Source organism: Podarcis erhardii (assembly GCF_964252035.2).
Source record: "Podarcis erhardii genome assembly, chromosome: 1".
NCBI classification, from domain to species: Eukaryota; Metazoa; Chordata; class Lepidosauria; order Squamata; family Lacertidae; genus Podarcis; species Podarcis erhardii.
In genome coordinates this window covers 44540962-44556957 of record NC_138497.1, presented here as the reverse complement: position 1 = coordinate 44556957, position 15996 = coordinate 44540962, and the positions used below count along the sequence as shown (strand labels likewise).

The 15996-nt window shown below is 43.1% G+C and overlaps 2 protein-coding genes and 1 long non-coding RNA gene across 14 annotated transcripts in view; 1 reads left to right on the top strand and 2 right to left on the bottom strand.

Moving 5' to 3' along the window:
* Positions 1–503, bottom strand: part of LOC309336335 (MAX gene-associated protein-like) — a gene marked incomplete at its 5' end in the record, with an annotated part of 40365 nt that extends 39862 nt beyond the window's left edge. The window contains one exon of one of the 3 annotated variants that reach the window (XM_081851958.1): positions 490–503. The other 2 variants (XM_081851955.1, XM_081851956.1) reach the window with 2 other exon arrangements.
* A 5748-nt stretch (positions 504–6251) lies between these two features.
* The window catches only part of LOC309339474 (MAX gene-associated protein-like), a 29029-nt gene continuing 19284 nt past the window's right edge, over positions 6252–15996 (bottom strand). For all 10 annotated transcript variants that reach the window (XM_081857596.1, XM_081857597.1, XM_081857599.1 and 7 more), the window contains 7 exons: positions 15171–15533; positions 14716–14825; positions 13610–13658; positions 13016–13198; positions 12424–12535; positions 11927–12166; positions 6252–8767 (listed from right to left, as the gene is read on the bottom strand). In XM_081857596.1, the coding sequence (XP_081713722.1) occupies positions 7521–8767; positions 11927–12166; positions 12424–12535; positions 13016–13198; positions 13610–13658; positions 14716–14825; positions 15171–15533 (2304 nt within the window). In that variant the 3' untranslated portion in view covers positions 6252–7520. The remainder of the gene's footprint in view (positions 8768–11926; positions 12167–12423; positions 12536–13015; positions 13199–13609; positions 13659–14715; positions 14826–15170; positions 15534–15996) is intronic.
* LOC309344923 lies at positions 8055–15968 on the top strand. The gene is made up of 5 exons (XR_014157939.1): positions 8055–8163; positions 8475–8581; positions 8714–8769; positions 14780–14883; positions 15492–15968. It is a non-coding gene; the product is annotated as an uncharacterized lncRNA (long non-coding RNA).

Here is a 15996-nt window from a genome sequence, read left to right as displayed (position 1 = left end):
CCGCCTCGCCCTCGCCTTCTGCCTCGGCGCAGCCGCTTACCCGGGAACAGCGCAGCCGCAGCGCAGCTTCACACGGCACGCGGAGGCGCCTCGAACTCCCAGCCCCCGCGTGGCGCCGAGGAGCCTCCCTGACACGCGAGGAGCCGCGCGCGCGCGCGCGCCGCCTCAGAGTTCCCGCCCCTCCTCCTCCTCCTCCGAGGCTTCGATCCCGCCCGCTCGCTCACGGCCTCCCGCGAAGGGGTGTCGATTTTCTCAGCTGGCAGGTGGTGAGCGGGACACGCGGAAAACTGCGCTCGAGTCACTTCTGGGGCACGCGCGCGAGCGAGCGCGCGGGTAAATAAGAGCGAGGCGTCCCCCTTCCCCGCCAGTTACCGTGAGATTGTGAGCAGGGCGGGTAGAAACCCCTCACCCCTCCTCCTCCTCCTCCTCCTCCTTCTATGTTCACAGTCAAAAATCGTGTTACCCGACGGACAGAACGTGCGCACGCACCCATGTGACGTCGCCGGCGCGCCTCGAGCGGCGCACGCGCCGTGCGGGCCCGCGCACCTCCTCCTCCTACTCGCCTGCAGGCTGTCACGTGCCCGCGGCTCGCCTCTGCCCCCTCCCTTCCGTCCTGTTCCCTTTCGCGCTTGCCCGGTGAAGCTGCGCCTGAGGTAGCTCGCGGCTACGTGAATGAACTTCCGCGCCTTTTTCCCCACTCCTCCCCCTCAACTGTCGTCCCAAAAACGCACACGCTCCCTGACGAGCGGAGGTCGGTTGTTTTACGCTGCTCGTGCTTCCGAGGAGCCCTGCCCCCACCCCCGCACCCCGGACGTTCACTCGAGGCTCTTGGGAGCACAGCGGACCCGGCCCGCCGCTGCCCGCGACCCAGGGCTCGGCCCTTCCTGCCCTCCGCTCCAGCAGAGGGTTGGCACTATGGCGGGCGCCCTCGGGCCTTGGGCCAGCCTCTCACGGGTCGCCGTGGGAAGGCGCGCGTGTCGGGCTCCCTCGGAAGAATCTGAGGAGGGACGCCGAGCTGAGGCCAGTCAGTGGCGGCGGGCGGCGGACGAACCGCCCCGCATTTCTGGCTGCGCGCTTCCTGCTCCTCTCGCTAAGGCCGGGCTGCTCTTTGTTCGTGGCGCGTGAAAGCCACGCGAGGATTTCCCTTGCCCGCCCGCCAAGGCGCTCGTGCTCTGAATGAAGGGCGCCTCGTCGTGCCCACGCAAGTCCTGCATCTCTGAAGGATCTCCTCGAACCGGTTCAGATGCTGCCTTCCTTCCTTCCTTCCTTTTCATTTATTTATTCCGTTTCTTACCCGCCCTTCACGATAAAGCCTCAGGGCGGGTTGCAGCACCCACGGACTTGAACGAGCTCTTTTGTCCATAATGTTCCAGTTCTTCGATATCCAGAAACGAAAACCTCTTTGCAATCCCGTTATCTGCTTCGGCTCAGAGCATAAAGGGCACCCAGATATTAGCCAGGAAACAATGAATGTTAAAGAGAAGAGGCATTACATGTTACTTGCACTATTTATTTATTTAAAATAAACCTTCCCTAGTTTTTTTAATAGTGTGATGATTTTATTATTGTTTGTTTTTTTGCTTTTATTATTGTTTGCTTCTTTTTTTTGCAGTAGTCAAGATTTTAGACCTCTTTCCAGGAAGCTGGTATATCAGCCAAATTTGATAGAATGTACTCCTGACTAGCCTTAGCATGGCCATCAGGAGAGGGCCTTGATTTGGGGAGGTGTGACCCCCACCCAATGTAGGGCAACCAAAATGATCAAGGTACTAGGTACCAAGCCTTATAAGGAAGAGTTGAAGGAGCTGGATATGCTAAGCCTGGAGAAGAGGATACTGAGAGGAGATAGCCATCTTCATCTCAAAGGCTGTCACATGGAAGAGGAAACAAACTGGTTTTCTCCTGCTTTGTAGGGTAGGACTTAAACCAATGGCTTCAAGTTATAAGAAAGGAGATTCCAACTAAACACCAGGAAGATGACAGTAAGAGCTGTTTGACAGTGAAACAGTCTCCCTTGGGAGGTGTGGACTATCCTTCCTTGGAGGTTTTTTACAGAAGGTTGGATGGCCATCTGTCATGGGTGCTTTCTATAGCTGAGATTCCTGCACTGCAGCGGGGTGGACTAGATGACTCTCAGGGTTCCTCCCAACCCTACAATTCTCTGATTCTAAGTGTCATAGCTAAGGGGTCATGGGTATGAAGAATGTGTAGTAAGATCCAGGCGACGGTCCTAGAAGATCTGCAGAAGAGTGTTTGGCCCCCCAGTGACTCTAGACCCCCTTTTCAGATTGCTTCAGAGTATCTGGTGTATCCCCACTTGATTCTTCAGAACTGCAAAAAGAACAAAACAGAAACCTCTGCACAAGCAAACCACATAAAATTTTTTTTTTAATGTGGTTTGCTTGTGCAGTTCTCTGGTTTTGTGCAAATCTCAGGGATCTATCTTTTAGGATTGCTCAGGAAAATGTTACGAACATGGATGGAAATACAGTGGTACCTCAGGTTACATACGCTTCAGGTTACAGACTCCGCTAACCCAGAAATAGTGCTTCAGGTTAAGAACTTTGTTTCAGGATGAGAACAGAAATCGTGCTCCAGTGGTGCGGCAGCAGCCGGAGGCCCCATTAGCTAAAGTGGTGCTTCAGGTTAAGAATAGTTTCAGGTTAAGTACGGACCTCCGGAACAAATTAAGTACTTAACCCGAGGTACCACTGTAAACTGAAAACACTGAGGAAGTACTGGGTGGGGAAAGAGGAATAACCAAAAGTACAATTGATTCACCCACCCCAAAATACTAAAATAAATCATCTATGTCCCCAAGTGGGGTGACCTGGAGCCCAATTTATTGAATTATCCCTGTATTGGCTAAACTTGGAATTCACAGGAAGCATCAGGATTAGTGTTGTTTGAGGGTGGCATGTGGATTATGCAAATTAAATGGGAATGCAAATCCTAATTGAGCTACCACCTAAACCCAAGGCATCTTCCCCTGAGGATGGAGTTGGATACCTAGCTCATGACAAACTGTCTTGAAAAAGTGTCCAGGACATAGATTTTGAATCTGAAACACACAATTGTATCTTGAACATGCACTCCAATATTCATTCCATTACCTGATTTGCATTGTGTTTTGCACACTTGCTGGTTTAAAAATGGAAGGTATGGATCAAGTTGAATGTTTCCTGAGCAGGCATGCCACCTTCCATTATCATGTTTCACTAATCAAGAGATCTATCACATTGCTGTTATATGAGAACAAGTAAGGATGTTCACAGGGACGCGGGTGGCGCTGTGGGTTAAACCACAGAGCCCAGGACTGGCCGATCAGAAGGTTGGCAGTTCAATCTCCGTGACAGGGTGAGCTCCCATGGCTCGGTCCCTGCTCCTGCCAACCTAGCAGTTTGAAAGCATGTGAAAGTGCAAGTAGATAAATAGGTAATGCTCCCGTGGGAAGGTAAACAGCGTTTCTGTGTGCTGCTCTGGTTTGCCAGAAGCAGCTTAGTCATGCTGGCCACATGACCAAGAAGCTGTACGCCGGCTCCCTCGGCCAATAAAGCGAGATGAGCGCCGCAACCCCAGAGTCGGTCACGACTGGACCTAATGGTCAGGGGTCCCTTTACCTTTAAGGATGTTCAGTTTTCTAGCAACTATAGCTTCCCAAATTAATTTTGTGAACTTAAGGAAGCCTCCAATCCTGGAATCTTGGGCACTTTGAAATCTGGTTTACATACACTAATCATGGAAATCTACCATTTTTATGCTGAATCTTAAAAAGTTTTTGAGTTGCAATCCTTGAATAAATCCCTTTGAGCACAGTGAAACTTAACAACATGCATAAAATTGTGCATATATAGACTTTTCCATTTCAGGAATAAAAGTCAGGATAAAACCATTTTGAATACTTTATGCACATCCAAATTAAACATATAGAATGTAACAGTGGTTTTTAAACTCTTCCACACATTTCTTATCCTAGATCATGTACTTGTTTACAGTGTGTGTTAATATGAATCTTCCCTTAGGTGGCTTACACTTCATCTTGTCCTATCCTCAGGATGTAAAACGTATCACATTGCTCTCCTTAAATTAATCTAGCTGTATAAAGATATTTTTTATTAAAAAAATCATTTTGATGCTTAGATTCATCCAAACATCAACAGTGTGTAACTTTTAGTCAAGGTGTTTACTTTCTCTTCTCACCTTTGTGATTTCTAAAACTCATGAAATTCCATGGCTGTACCCTTTTAAAGTTCTATTAGAGTTCTAAATCAAGACTTTAAAGAGTGCTTCAGCCTTTTTAAGCGACTCCTAAATGTACACAATATCTCTTTCAATATCTATGCAGTTTTCCCTCATTTTATTCAATTGTAAATACCTTTGACATATTAAAGTAACTTTAAGATAGCCATATTCACAATTACATCACTGTCTACCCCCCAGAACTTTAAAGGTTGCTTTCAGTACTTTTTAAATTGAATTAGCAATGTAGTTCCAGTGCCGTACAAGTAGAGTTCTTTTTTTAAAATAAAGGACTGGTTAGTCCAAAACGTTCTCAGGTGCCAATTTTTTTTTTAAAAAATCTGAACACCTGACTCATTCACAGAGAGCCTGCAACTGTGTCCATCTAAGTTAGTACACTGGATCAATAGTAGTTGATAAAAATACTACTATTTTACTAAAATACATACATTTCGCTTCCAGGACTCTCTTTACTGTATGTCCCATGGTCACTAATGCTAATGTATACCATGTATGCAAACTCCTCCCCTACAGTATCTAGACAATGTGATGCCTGCGACTTTTGCACTAGGCAGGCAACATGCCTATTACCAACCCCTTATGAAGTCTCACACCTCTCAAAGGCATATGTGGTTATTCAATCATCAGGAATCTAAACAGAATGTTTAACAGTAAAGACAACAGAATGAGACCCAAGCTATATGTTATGCTAAGTAGTATGAAGTTCTGCTCTGCCTGAATGGAATGTTCTTCGCAAGGTGTCCTTACATTTGGACTGGCAGCTGAGGCTTGAGGCTAGCAGTGGCTTCCCCCACATGCTCATGGGAAGGGAAAACCATAACACTCATCCTTATCTAAGGGAAGGAACTGCCTGGCAGAGTTCTTGCTCCTTTTGCTTTTATTGCTAACAGATAATGGAAGGAATAAGAATCTCAGCTCATCACAGCCACCTTCCCATGAACAATAAACTGCTTAGAATAAGGTAAGCTAGATGTGGCTCCTGTAGAGCAGGAATGACAAGGGAGAAGGGAGTTTCTCTGGTCATTCCTGCTTGTGAAGATAGCTAGTGGAAGGGGCCCTTTGTGCAATGAGGCACCTATGGGCACAATGGTCTTTCCCATGGTGCTTCTGTGCCCCCCAACTCACAGCCCCTTAATCATGAGATTAAGTCCAAAGTACAAAGAGCTGAAGGAGGGCTGACAAGTGATGCTCTTTCCAGCTCTGAGCTTTGCAAGGCTCCAATTCTATTAGGTCCATCTTTTACCCAAATCCCTCTAAAAAGTGAAGTATGTGATATGCACATGGTTTCTCTGTCTCAAGTGTGTGCGCTCCTACAGCACTTGCTAAAATGGCGATGGGCCTAAAAACATGGGTGCCCCCCCACCTAAGTGTTTGATGCAAGCAGAACTGAGCTTTTTACATAATAAGGTAAAGGTAAATGACCCCTGGACAGTTAAGTCCAGTCAAAGGTGACTATGGGGTGCAGTGCCCATCTCGCTTCAGGCCAAGGGAGCTGCCGTTTGTCCACAGACCGCTTTCCAGGTAATGTGACCAACATGACTAAACTGTTTCTGGCGCAACAGAACACCATGACGGAAGCTAGAGCACACAGAAACGCCGTTTACCTTCCCACCACAGTGGTACCCATTTATCTACTTGCACTGGTATGCTTTCGAACTGCTAGGTTGGCAGAAGCTGAGACAGAGCAACAGGAGCTCACCCCGTCGTGCAGATTCGAACTGCTGACCTTCTGACATAATACATATCTTACCTTCAACGTTTTATATAGCTATATTCAAAATTAAGCAGAGTAGTTGAAAGAAGAAAATTTGCTAGATAAGACAAAAGCTGCCCTAAATGTGTAGTGTGATGGATGTGGCTCTGAGGGGAAGGACCCTTACATTAAACTTAATTGCACAAAAGCAAAATGTAACTGGAACTGTAGCATGAAACAAGGTAGGTATTCTTTCAGAAGATTCTTTGTTTTGAATTTGCTATTCAGGAGTAGGCTATCAAAAGGAATTCACATTTATTGGTATGATTTATGATTGGAAGAAAAAGTACTAATTGTTAACTCTGCTTCAGTACTCCCTCCTGGCTTGAAGTTTCAATCATTAGCAAAACTACAAGAATGAATTGTATAAAACTACAAAATACCTTTACATTTCAAAGCTGAGTTTCTATAGATTCTTTGCTGTCGCTTACAAAATGAATTTGAAACATCTTGCAAATAACAATTATTGTTGAACAACCTGATCAAAACTGTTTAATTTACCTGTAGCAGGGTAAAACAGTTTGCAGTTTTGCAACTAAATTGGTATCAGAAGTTTGGCAAGAGGGAGGAGGAACCAGCCAAAAGCAATGAACAAAGAGTACACTGATTGTTACCTAAAATATGGCCTCCTTTAGACACAACCACAGGCATGTGGAAGCTGCCAAACTTGTCATGTTATTTCATGTGACTGCACCATACATGTGAATACTTAAATCCTGTGAATCGAGCCAATTGCACATCTCTTCCCCTGGCCCTCATATTGGGAAGGTGGCAATCAGCTCTGCTCATATAGTTTAGGTAATAACAATCTGCAAATACTCCACGGCAATGTGGAGTAGTATAGGGACCCAATTCCCACTTGACAGGATTTAGTTTGTCTTATAAATTATATAGTGAGATGACAGAACTTAAGTATGCATACAAACATGCTTCTTTTTAGAGCATAACCATTCTTTTGAGTAAACTGTGGAAGAAGTTTGGGACGAATATAGTTGGTCCTCTCTCTAGGTTGCATACATTTTAAAAATGATAGAAGAGAGGGAGGATTGGCAAATGAAAGTTTAGAGGAACATATAAATTTGTAGTCTGAGGGCGAGCTGGGAAATGACACTCCCACTGATTTTTATTTATTTTTTAATTTATAACTAAATGTTAAATTTTTGTTCCACTTCCTGAAGAGAACATGTGACAAAGTCATTCTGATTTCTTACAAAACTAATTATAATTATATAGCTCTATAATGATATAGAGCTATATCATTAGCTAATTTTGGCTGACCCAAATATTTTTACTAGGAATTTAGTGTATCCTTAATCAGACCATTCACAAAGATCACCTAGCTTCATAAATTAGACACAAACCCCTCTATTCAAAGTGGACCATATGACCTTCAATCCATGTATGTGTTGAAGTTTTCTGAGAAAATAGGGCATGCACCTGCCAATATGTTTAAAATTAAAGCTGCAGTATTATTTTGATTTTGCAAGGACAGTTGCTAATGTAGGTGTTACTTTATAGACCTGTCCTTGACTGCTGAATGGGCAGCTTTTAAATCAACTGATGACACGTTTGCACCAACAGGTGCCAACAAAGGCATCATCCTGGTGTTTTGCCTTCCTGAATCTAATAGGAAGCTTGCACTTTTTAGTCCAAAGGGTGCCAGTTTGGGCATGGGCTTCCACTGTGTGTCAAGGTGGCCAGGTTCCATATTAGTTTTCATCTGCAGAACTGGAAGAGACACATTTGTAGTTTTTGCCATGCATGGTACATTTTTCCAGCTTCTCCCACTAGTTGTTGAAATGTTACAATTTGGGTCCTTTACTTCAGAGTCCGGCATTAGATTGAAAACACCCGATTCAGATGAAGGATCTCTCAGGTTCCTGTCACCATCAGTGAGATCATCGTCTTCCAACTGAAGCAGGAGTGGAGTTACAGAACCACTACTCTCTTGCACAAAACAGAGGTCCTTATAGCTCTCACCCAATTTGCCAAACTGAAAGTGAAGGCCTGCTGCTGCAGCAGCTGATTCCGTGCAGTTTCCCATACCTTCCAGAGAAAACTCCGTGCTTGGGGAGTTGGGAAGTTTTGATCTGTCTGGGGCTGCATCATTCAGCTGCCGATTGAGGGATACAATTTCATTCAGAAGTGAGGTGAGTGTTTCATCAGTGCCATCATTCTTTAGGTCCATTAAGTCACTTGCATCCAGTGTTGTTTCAGGTATTGCAGAGGCTACTTTTTGCAGTTCCATTTCTACCCCAGAGTCCTTGAGTTCATTAATCTGTAGCTTCTGAAATGAAGAATCCTTTGACTTTTGTCCCTCACCTCCCTTGCATATATCTTTTAACCTAACCCGATTTCCACTTAACTCTTCAATGAAGAGTTTTGTTGCAAATAATTCTGGGGATCCCTTCATACTGGATACATTTACTATTTGTGGAAAACAGTTTTCTTTTTCGCTAAGAAAAACTTGAGCTGTTCCAGTAGCATCCCTGTGTTTTCTGGAAGACGGTGCCGCATTTCCTTCAGACTGAAAATCAGCTGTTTCCTGCAATACTATCTGCATGGAAGGTAAGCATTTCTGGGAATCTGTATCCAGAGTTACATAAGGTTTCTTATTTAAATCCAGGAGTAAATTTGTATTTTCTTCAGTAGCCAGTGACACCACATTTACTATTTCTATTTCCTTTGTATTTTCTTCAGTAGCCAGTGACACCACATTTACTATCCTTGGCATCATTAAGGAGTCTTCATTTTCTGTAAGTAAGCCCAAACAAAGATAGGCCCGTTAGAATACTGGTGAGAGAGGAAATGGAATCTAAAGAGCAACTTTTGGCACTGCTAAAGCCTGGAGGGATACTTGTAAGATTCCCAAACCCCCCCCCCGAAAGTATCACAGATCTTTCAAAAAAAGTCCACCCTGTTTCAAAGGGGCTTGTTAAATAGCATGTGAGGCTACTGTTTGAAAAGTAAAAGCCTAAAATCTTTTATTCCATCTGAAAAACAGAAATGCTAACTATAAGAGATCAACTGCAAAAAGGAACAGAAGTGTCCTATATGATGATGAACCAAAACACAAATGTGGTGTAGTGGTTAGGAGCAGTAGACTTGTAATCTGGTGAACTGGGTTCGCTTCCCCGTGCCTCCACATGCAGCTGCTGGGTGACCTTGGTCTAGTTACACTTCTCTGAAGTCTCTCAGTCTCACTCACCTCACAGAGTGTTTGTTGTGGGGGAGGAAGGGAAAGGAGATTGAGACTCCTTAGAGTAGTGATAAAGCGGAACTTCCGGGTTAGCGCCATCGGCAATGGCGGCGTTCCTCTGACTGAGAGGAACCCGCTCCGTGGAATTCGGGTCGTGCCGCCGCGGCGAAGGCGGAGATCCTTTAGAAATCCCAGGCGGATGAAGCCTGGGAACATGGGATTCGGCTGACACCAGGAGCGCCCCCCCTACCCACAGGGAAACCCCTTTTCGGGGGTTCCGAAGTGACGTGGGGTGAGCAGCGCGGTGTTTTGAATCGACCGCTATTTTTACGGAGTGAAGCCGCACAGCCGTTGCCGGAGAGCGCTGACTTTTTCTTGTGGCCAATTGGATTTCAAACAACAACCCGTGAGTAGAATGGAAATTGGATTTTTAAAGTTTTTTTTTTTTAAATTGGCACCGATCAGGGAAGGTCTAAACAGGAAGTCCGCCTCCCCTTTCTGTAAATAAACTGAAGCAAAGAACCTGTCAACTAAGGTCGTGGAGAGTCTTATGTAAAGGATTTAAATTCCACTGATTGAAACCACTATTAATATGTTTTTTGGAAGCAGGGGAGCCTGCAGGAGAAGGTTAAAATTCGGGAATTGAAGCACCACTTCCCTTAACCCGGGAGTGGTCTGTGAGAGCCCGCTGACGGTGAATAGACAAATTTGACAGCTGTCAAGTTAGCTGTCAAGATACAAAGAAGGACCTTGTTTCTACTGTCTGTTTTTTGTTACAACCTTGCGTTTGGAAAGAAGGAAGGAACTGTTACAATTTAACGTATGGGACCTTTGGGTCTGTGCTGGAAGGAGTGAAAAGGAACTTGAATCCCTCTAGAGGGAGCTTTGGGACATTGTCGGAAGGAAGCAGCTGGAAATTGCTCTTAAAGATAAAAGCCTTGAGAAACTAGTTTTTGACCTTGGACTGTCTAAGGATGGCGGTCAGGAAGGAAATCGAGTGTGAACTGAACAGGACATTTTATCTGTTGGGAAAGCTGCAAGACCAGATAAATGTTTTGGCTACTAATGTTGTAATCTTGGGAACAAAAGTGGGTATTAGTAAAGAAGTTGACAAGAACTCGGCACAGGAACCTATTTCAACTGAACAAATTAAAAAAATTGAGGAGGAGAATCATGTTGCGATTAAAGTGATGAAAGGGGGAGCTGTAACCCTACAGAGGCAAATGGTGGACTACAATTTGAGACCTTATATGAAGGCAATTAGGAGAAGCAAATTTTTGGAGATGGAAGCCTGGCTTGGTTTGGAAAATGAAAGATGGAGAGACCACCCTATGTGGAGATCAAATGACCTTTGGGATATAAATCTGAGCCAGGTGGAGGTTGGAGCTTTGGGGGCCTTTGGATTTTAAAGGAGTGTGAAACAAGATTTGGAATATCCTATAAGCCCTATTTTCAACTATGGAAGGAATTTGGTTACCGTTGGGTTGGAGCTCCCCCGAGATCTGTTTTTCAACACCAAAGATTATCAAAAAGACTGGCAGAGGGGACATGAAAGAGATTTAAGAGCCTCGGACTTAAGATCTCCGGGTTGATGGTTTTTCGAGATTGATGGAACTATGGCCAGGAGCCGAAACCGGGGAAAGGACCTGGTGGAAGAAAATTGGAAATTTAAAGTGTATATAATATAATTTGTTTTTTTTTCTCTTTTAATGAGAGATGGGAAAATCGTGGAATGCAATCTTTTTTGAACCTAGGGGAAACGTTTTAAGAATAAGTACAGATATATAAGTTTCAATGAGAAATAAGATTAAATAAAGTAAAAGTGGATGGTTATTTGGTGAAAGAAAGAATGGAAAATTATAGTATATTAAGAAAAGATATAAGGATAAAAATAAGATGAAGGATTTGCTGAAATACCTATATGAATTAGAATACAAAGAGGGAAATTATAGTATGCTAAGTTAAATTATTGGATAAAAACAAAGTTGAAAGGATTTGCTGGAATATTTAATTGAATTAGAATACAAAGATGGGAGGCGTGAGGAAGTCAAGGAAACAAGTGAATGTAGCTAAGTGAGTTAAAGGTTTAACTTGTTTTTTACTTCTTTTTTCTGTTTTTTGATGATGTTTTTTCTTTTCTTCTTCTTTTTATATGTACTGTTTTTTCGTTTTTTCCCCTTCGATTGTTATCTTTTTAAATTTTTTTCTGTAACCTTTAAAATTTTAATAGAAATTCATTTAAAAAAAAAAGAGTAGTGATAAAGCGGGGTATAAAATCCAAACTCCTCCTCCTCCAAGCGGCAATTCACAAGCCACAAGAGCAGTGTGCAGAGCCACCTTATAGGAATCAGTATAATTCTGCCCCTCCTGTCCCTCTCCCAGCCAAGCTGTTCACTCTAAGGAGATGCCTTTCTGCACCTCCCCAGGAACAGCCAGCCGCTTGTTCTTCCTTAGTTTCCTGTGTGTAGCTCTATGCCTTTCCTTTGAGTGAAAGGCTTGGGGTAGGATGCTGTATGCCTGGCAATGTGATGGAGGCCCCAAACTGCCTTTTATGGGATGGCTCCACACACTTCTGCAAGCAAAACTAGACTGTTTATTATTAGTGTGGGAAAGGAGCTGCTCCACTCAGGTACACATCAGATCTATGCTTCCCAGAATGCCCTGGGGATTTTGGTTTCACTTTGTATAAAAATCGCCTCCTTTCTGCAGCCTACCTGTGACACTGCTTCTGTTCTTGGAACATATCAATGGTTTCGTATGCCTGTTGGACAGGATTACCGGTTTTGTCTCTCTAGAAAGAGAAAAGGGGCTGTTTTCCACAGTGGAACTAGTAGTCCTTGCTGTTTTAACGATTTCCACCATATCTTGCTGGTTCTGGTTCTCCTGTTCTTCTAGTGCCTTCTGCTTTGTAAAAATGTATTCTAGCTTCTTCAAGATCGCTTCCTGTGACTTGCCTACAGAGAAAACAAAGAGTTGGATATCCCTCACTTTGCATTTCAAAGGAACAAAAACACACATTAGCTCAAAATACAGTATTTCATAGTGCAAGATTAGTGCAATTTCCAATACACATGGCACGCAAGGATATAGTTAGCAAGCAGAACATCTTTAATAGCATTTGCGTCTTTGAAAGTATAATCCTTAGAATCCTACATGAACAATTCATCCCAACCACTTCGAATCATCCTAGTATTCTCTGAAGTCATCTCACCTGAGAGTGTAGACACTTTACGAATCAGGGTGTTGCGCTTGCACAACAGGGACTTCTTGTGGCTTGTCAATTGGTCTGCATGATCTCTTAGCCTCTGGATATCTTCAGTGGCCTGGAAAGGGACAAAGAGGTCATTTTTACATTCCAGAGCAATACCGAGGGGGAAAAAACAGCTTCTCTTCTCTACTCTCAAAGCACCCTAAAAACAAAGCAATGGCAGAAACTTTGCAGACATGTTAGCGAATCAGCTGCATTAAAAATATTAGGGCCTTTGTGTATATTAGCAGAGCAAGCTTCAGCTGGGGACAGAGGAGACAAGGCAAAAAATGCTATTGGTGGAAATAATTATCTTGGCAATGTGCCAAGTTAATTGGCTAATGCATTCAGAGAAAGAAAATTAAGCCAGATGCATTTGTCCAACATGGAGCTGAGTTGCTGTGGCACGTTAGAACCCCCCCCCCCAAATAATAATTGTATCTCTCTTTTTTATATCTTTCAATTTAAGATTTTTCATCTTGCTGCTGTTAAAAATCAAGTTCTCTTGATGAAGAGGCATTTCCTTCCACATAAAGCTAAATGATGAACCATCTACCTGCTCAAGGAGGATGCGCTTGGCAGTGCTGGGAGTGCTCTGCATTCCCAAGGCCCCCTGCAGTTTTTCAAAGAGTTCTTTCATTTCCTTACGCCGACGCTGTTCATCTGCTGTGTGTTTCGGGCGATAAGAAGTCATGCTTTGTGTCCAATTCTTTGGTTCTCTTTTCCAGAGTCCAGACGGCTGTGGACAAGAAACAGCACTTTCACCAGACAGGAAAAAAATATAGAGTGACTGGTATAAATACTTGGGATTTTATATTATCCCCCAAACCTGGGCTTCTGCATGTCTCCACAAAGCTTGCCAGATGCTGGATGGGAATGCATGAATAAGCTAAACAGCTGTTTGGTTTTGAAGGTGCAACACTGGAAAACAAAGGAGCCACACAGGCTACTGCGCAACAGCTAGGATTCTCACTTGGGTCACCAAGGGGGATGGGGAGAATGAAAAGGGCCTGACTACCAATCCTGTCTCATGGCACGCACATAAAACAAACAATGCCCTTAAGTAATTTAAAAAAACAACAACAACCCACTACCAGCTGGAATACACACACCACAAAGACACAACAGTAGAAAAGAAATGTATATTCACCTTAGGGGACTTTTCCATCACTTTACTTGAAGAGTCATGAGTAAGATGCCTAGAAGGATTTCAAAAGAGAAGTTGTGTTTAGTTGCACAAGTCAATCTGGCTCAGATAATAGCTTAACCTCAATCAAAACTGCAAGAAAACTTTCTTTGTGCCAAAAGGATCAGGAAGTTGTGCTCTGGTCACACAGGAAGTGTCCCTGCTCTGTCCCCTCCTTCTGCTGTGCCCTTCTTGCTTTCTTATTCTGCTCTGCATGCTACTCAGTCTCTTGAAGTAAACGAATGAACCAAAGGTTGCCTGAAACAGCACATCTTAGGCTCTTAGTACTCTCAAAAATATAATTTGAACTAACATACAAATTAAAGGTGCCCTATATAGCTGATAATATTTTTTTTATTTTTTAAAATTTAATCTTTGAGTACTAACATTAGTGATTAGGAAACAGCACATCAGGCTATTTGCCCATCTAGCCCAGGACTGGTCCCAGGCTGAGGTTTTCTGATCTCTTGATTCTTTTAAGTGGAGATGGCAAGAATCTTTTTCATACCAAGCAAGTGGTCTATTATCAAGCCAAGTTACCAGGGAATAAATTTAGCCTACAAGTGTGTACAGTCATAGCAGGAAGGAATTCCCACATTACAAATCAAGGTGCCAAGTCTGCTGTGTAGTTGCAGTTTCTTACGAGACATTAGATTTCTTTTCTCAATCAGTGAATCCAGCCCTTCAGCTATCTGCTTGATTGCTCTGGGTTGGAAGAGGAAGGGCTCTGTAGAGGGGTCAAAAGGGGCTGAATTTAAGCTGTGGTTGCAAAGGTTGACGTTCTACATTGCATCCTTGAAAAGTGGTTCAGAGGGCAGGCCACCTTTCCAGCTAAAATGGTTCCCCAGTCCTGTCCTAAAGGTTATGAGCTAAGTATATTTTAAAAAGGGCTTCTGGGTGGCGCATCATTGCAAAGTCTCACTGTGTGAACCAAATAAACCACAGAGCAGAGCCTTGGACTGCATTAAAATTAACTATATCTACTAGACATAATAAAAAATAGCACTATGCTAAAAATCCATTTGCTGGTGTGTCTTTGTTGTTGTTGTTGCTTAAAAAAACTTGCTTACAACTGTCTAGGAAGTAGGGCATGAGCTGCTGTAGTAATAATACTTTTCTTTGAAAACTCTCCAGGTTCAGTGTTCATTTTCTTGTCACCTTGACTGGAGTCCCTTCCATTCTGAAACAGAACATTAAAAAGGCAGTTAAACTCAGTCCTGCAGAGAAGCTCCAGTCAGGTAATGTTTCATTTCAAACTCAGAATGTGGTGTGTTTCTTCCATGTGCTAGCAGAGAGGAGGCAACCAGCACAGACAGATGTGTTCATGGTAAACCATTTGCTATGGTATATTGTGACATGGAAACTGGCCTATTGCCCAAACATTAATGTTTACAGCTGCTCAGGGTACAACTGAAGAATGGTAATAAAGACCACTGTTTTAATGTAAAGTTGCAACAACTTGTTAAGGTGTATAAAATTATTTAACTTTGGTGTTCTGAAGATTAAGTAACCAATTGAGTCTTACCGATTGAGAAATATCACCTGGAGCTTCTTCAGGACAGTTAACATGATGTTCCTTGTTGTACATCGCTGTAATGCTATAGGTGTGATCTAACGATACAGCATCAGGATGGAAGATGGGAGCATCATTGGATAATCGCTCTACAATTTCTGCATTCTTTTTGACCATGTCGGAAGTAGTAGCACTACTCTCACATATGATACTTTCAGTATGGAACTCTGAAGGATGTGCTGGCAACTTATTTTCTTTTAATTTGGTATTGTATATTGTGATTTCTGACTCTTTGGCCTCCACCGTTTTCAAATGTGGTATTTTTTCTTCCAGCTTGACAGAACTGCACTCTCCTTGCCAATTGGTATTCTTTACCTGGAGGGATACAACAAGATGGACAGTGGAGTTTGGAACGTTTTTCAGCTCTGGAAACTGAACTACTGTAGTTAGCCTAATACCACAAAACAAAACTCATCTGTGGCATTTGTCAAGACTCCATACACTCCAATTTCTGACTGAGTCATGAAAATATTTACACACTTTTTAACCACAGAGGAAGTTAAATTCTCAACAACAGAATTTTTGCAAGAAGCTCAAATTCTGTGAGGAAAGTTAAGTTTGGATGGCAAAACTGGAGAAATTAGTATAAAGAGGAGTTAAGGAAAGGCAAACAGTAGAAAATTTACGCACACAGCTTGGACCCAAAGATCCAAGGCAAGTGACAGCAGCAATCTCAACTGGTCACAGTGGTTTCCATGGTTCGCAAATAAATTGTGTTATAGTAAAAACATTTTGCTGCCAGATTTGTTTTACAAATTAAAGGGGTGTGGGATGCTCA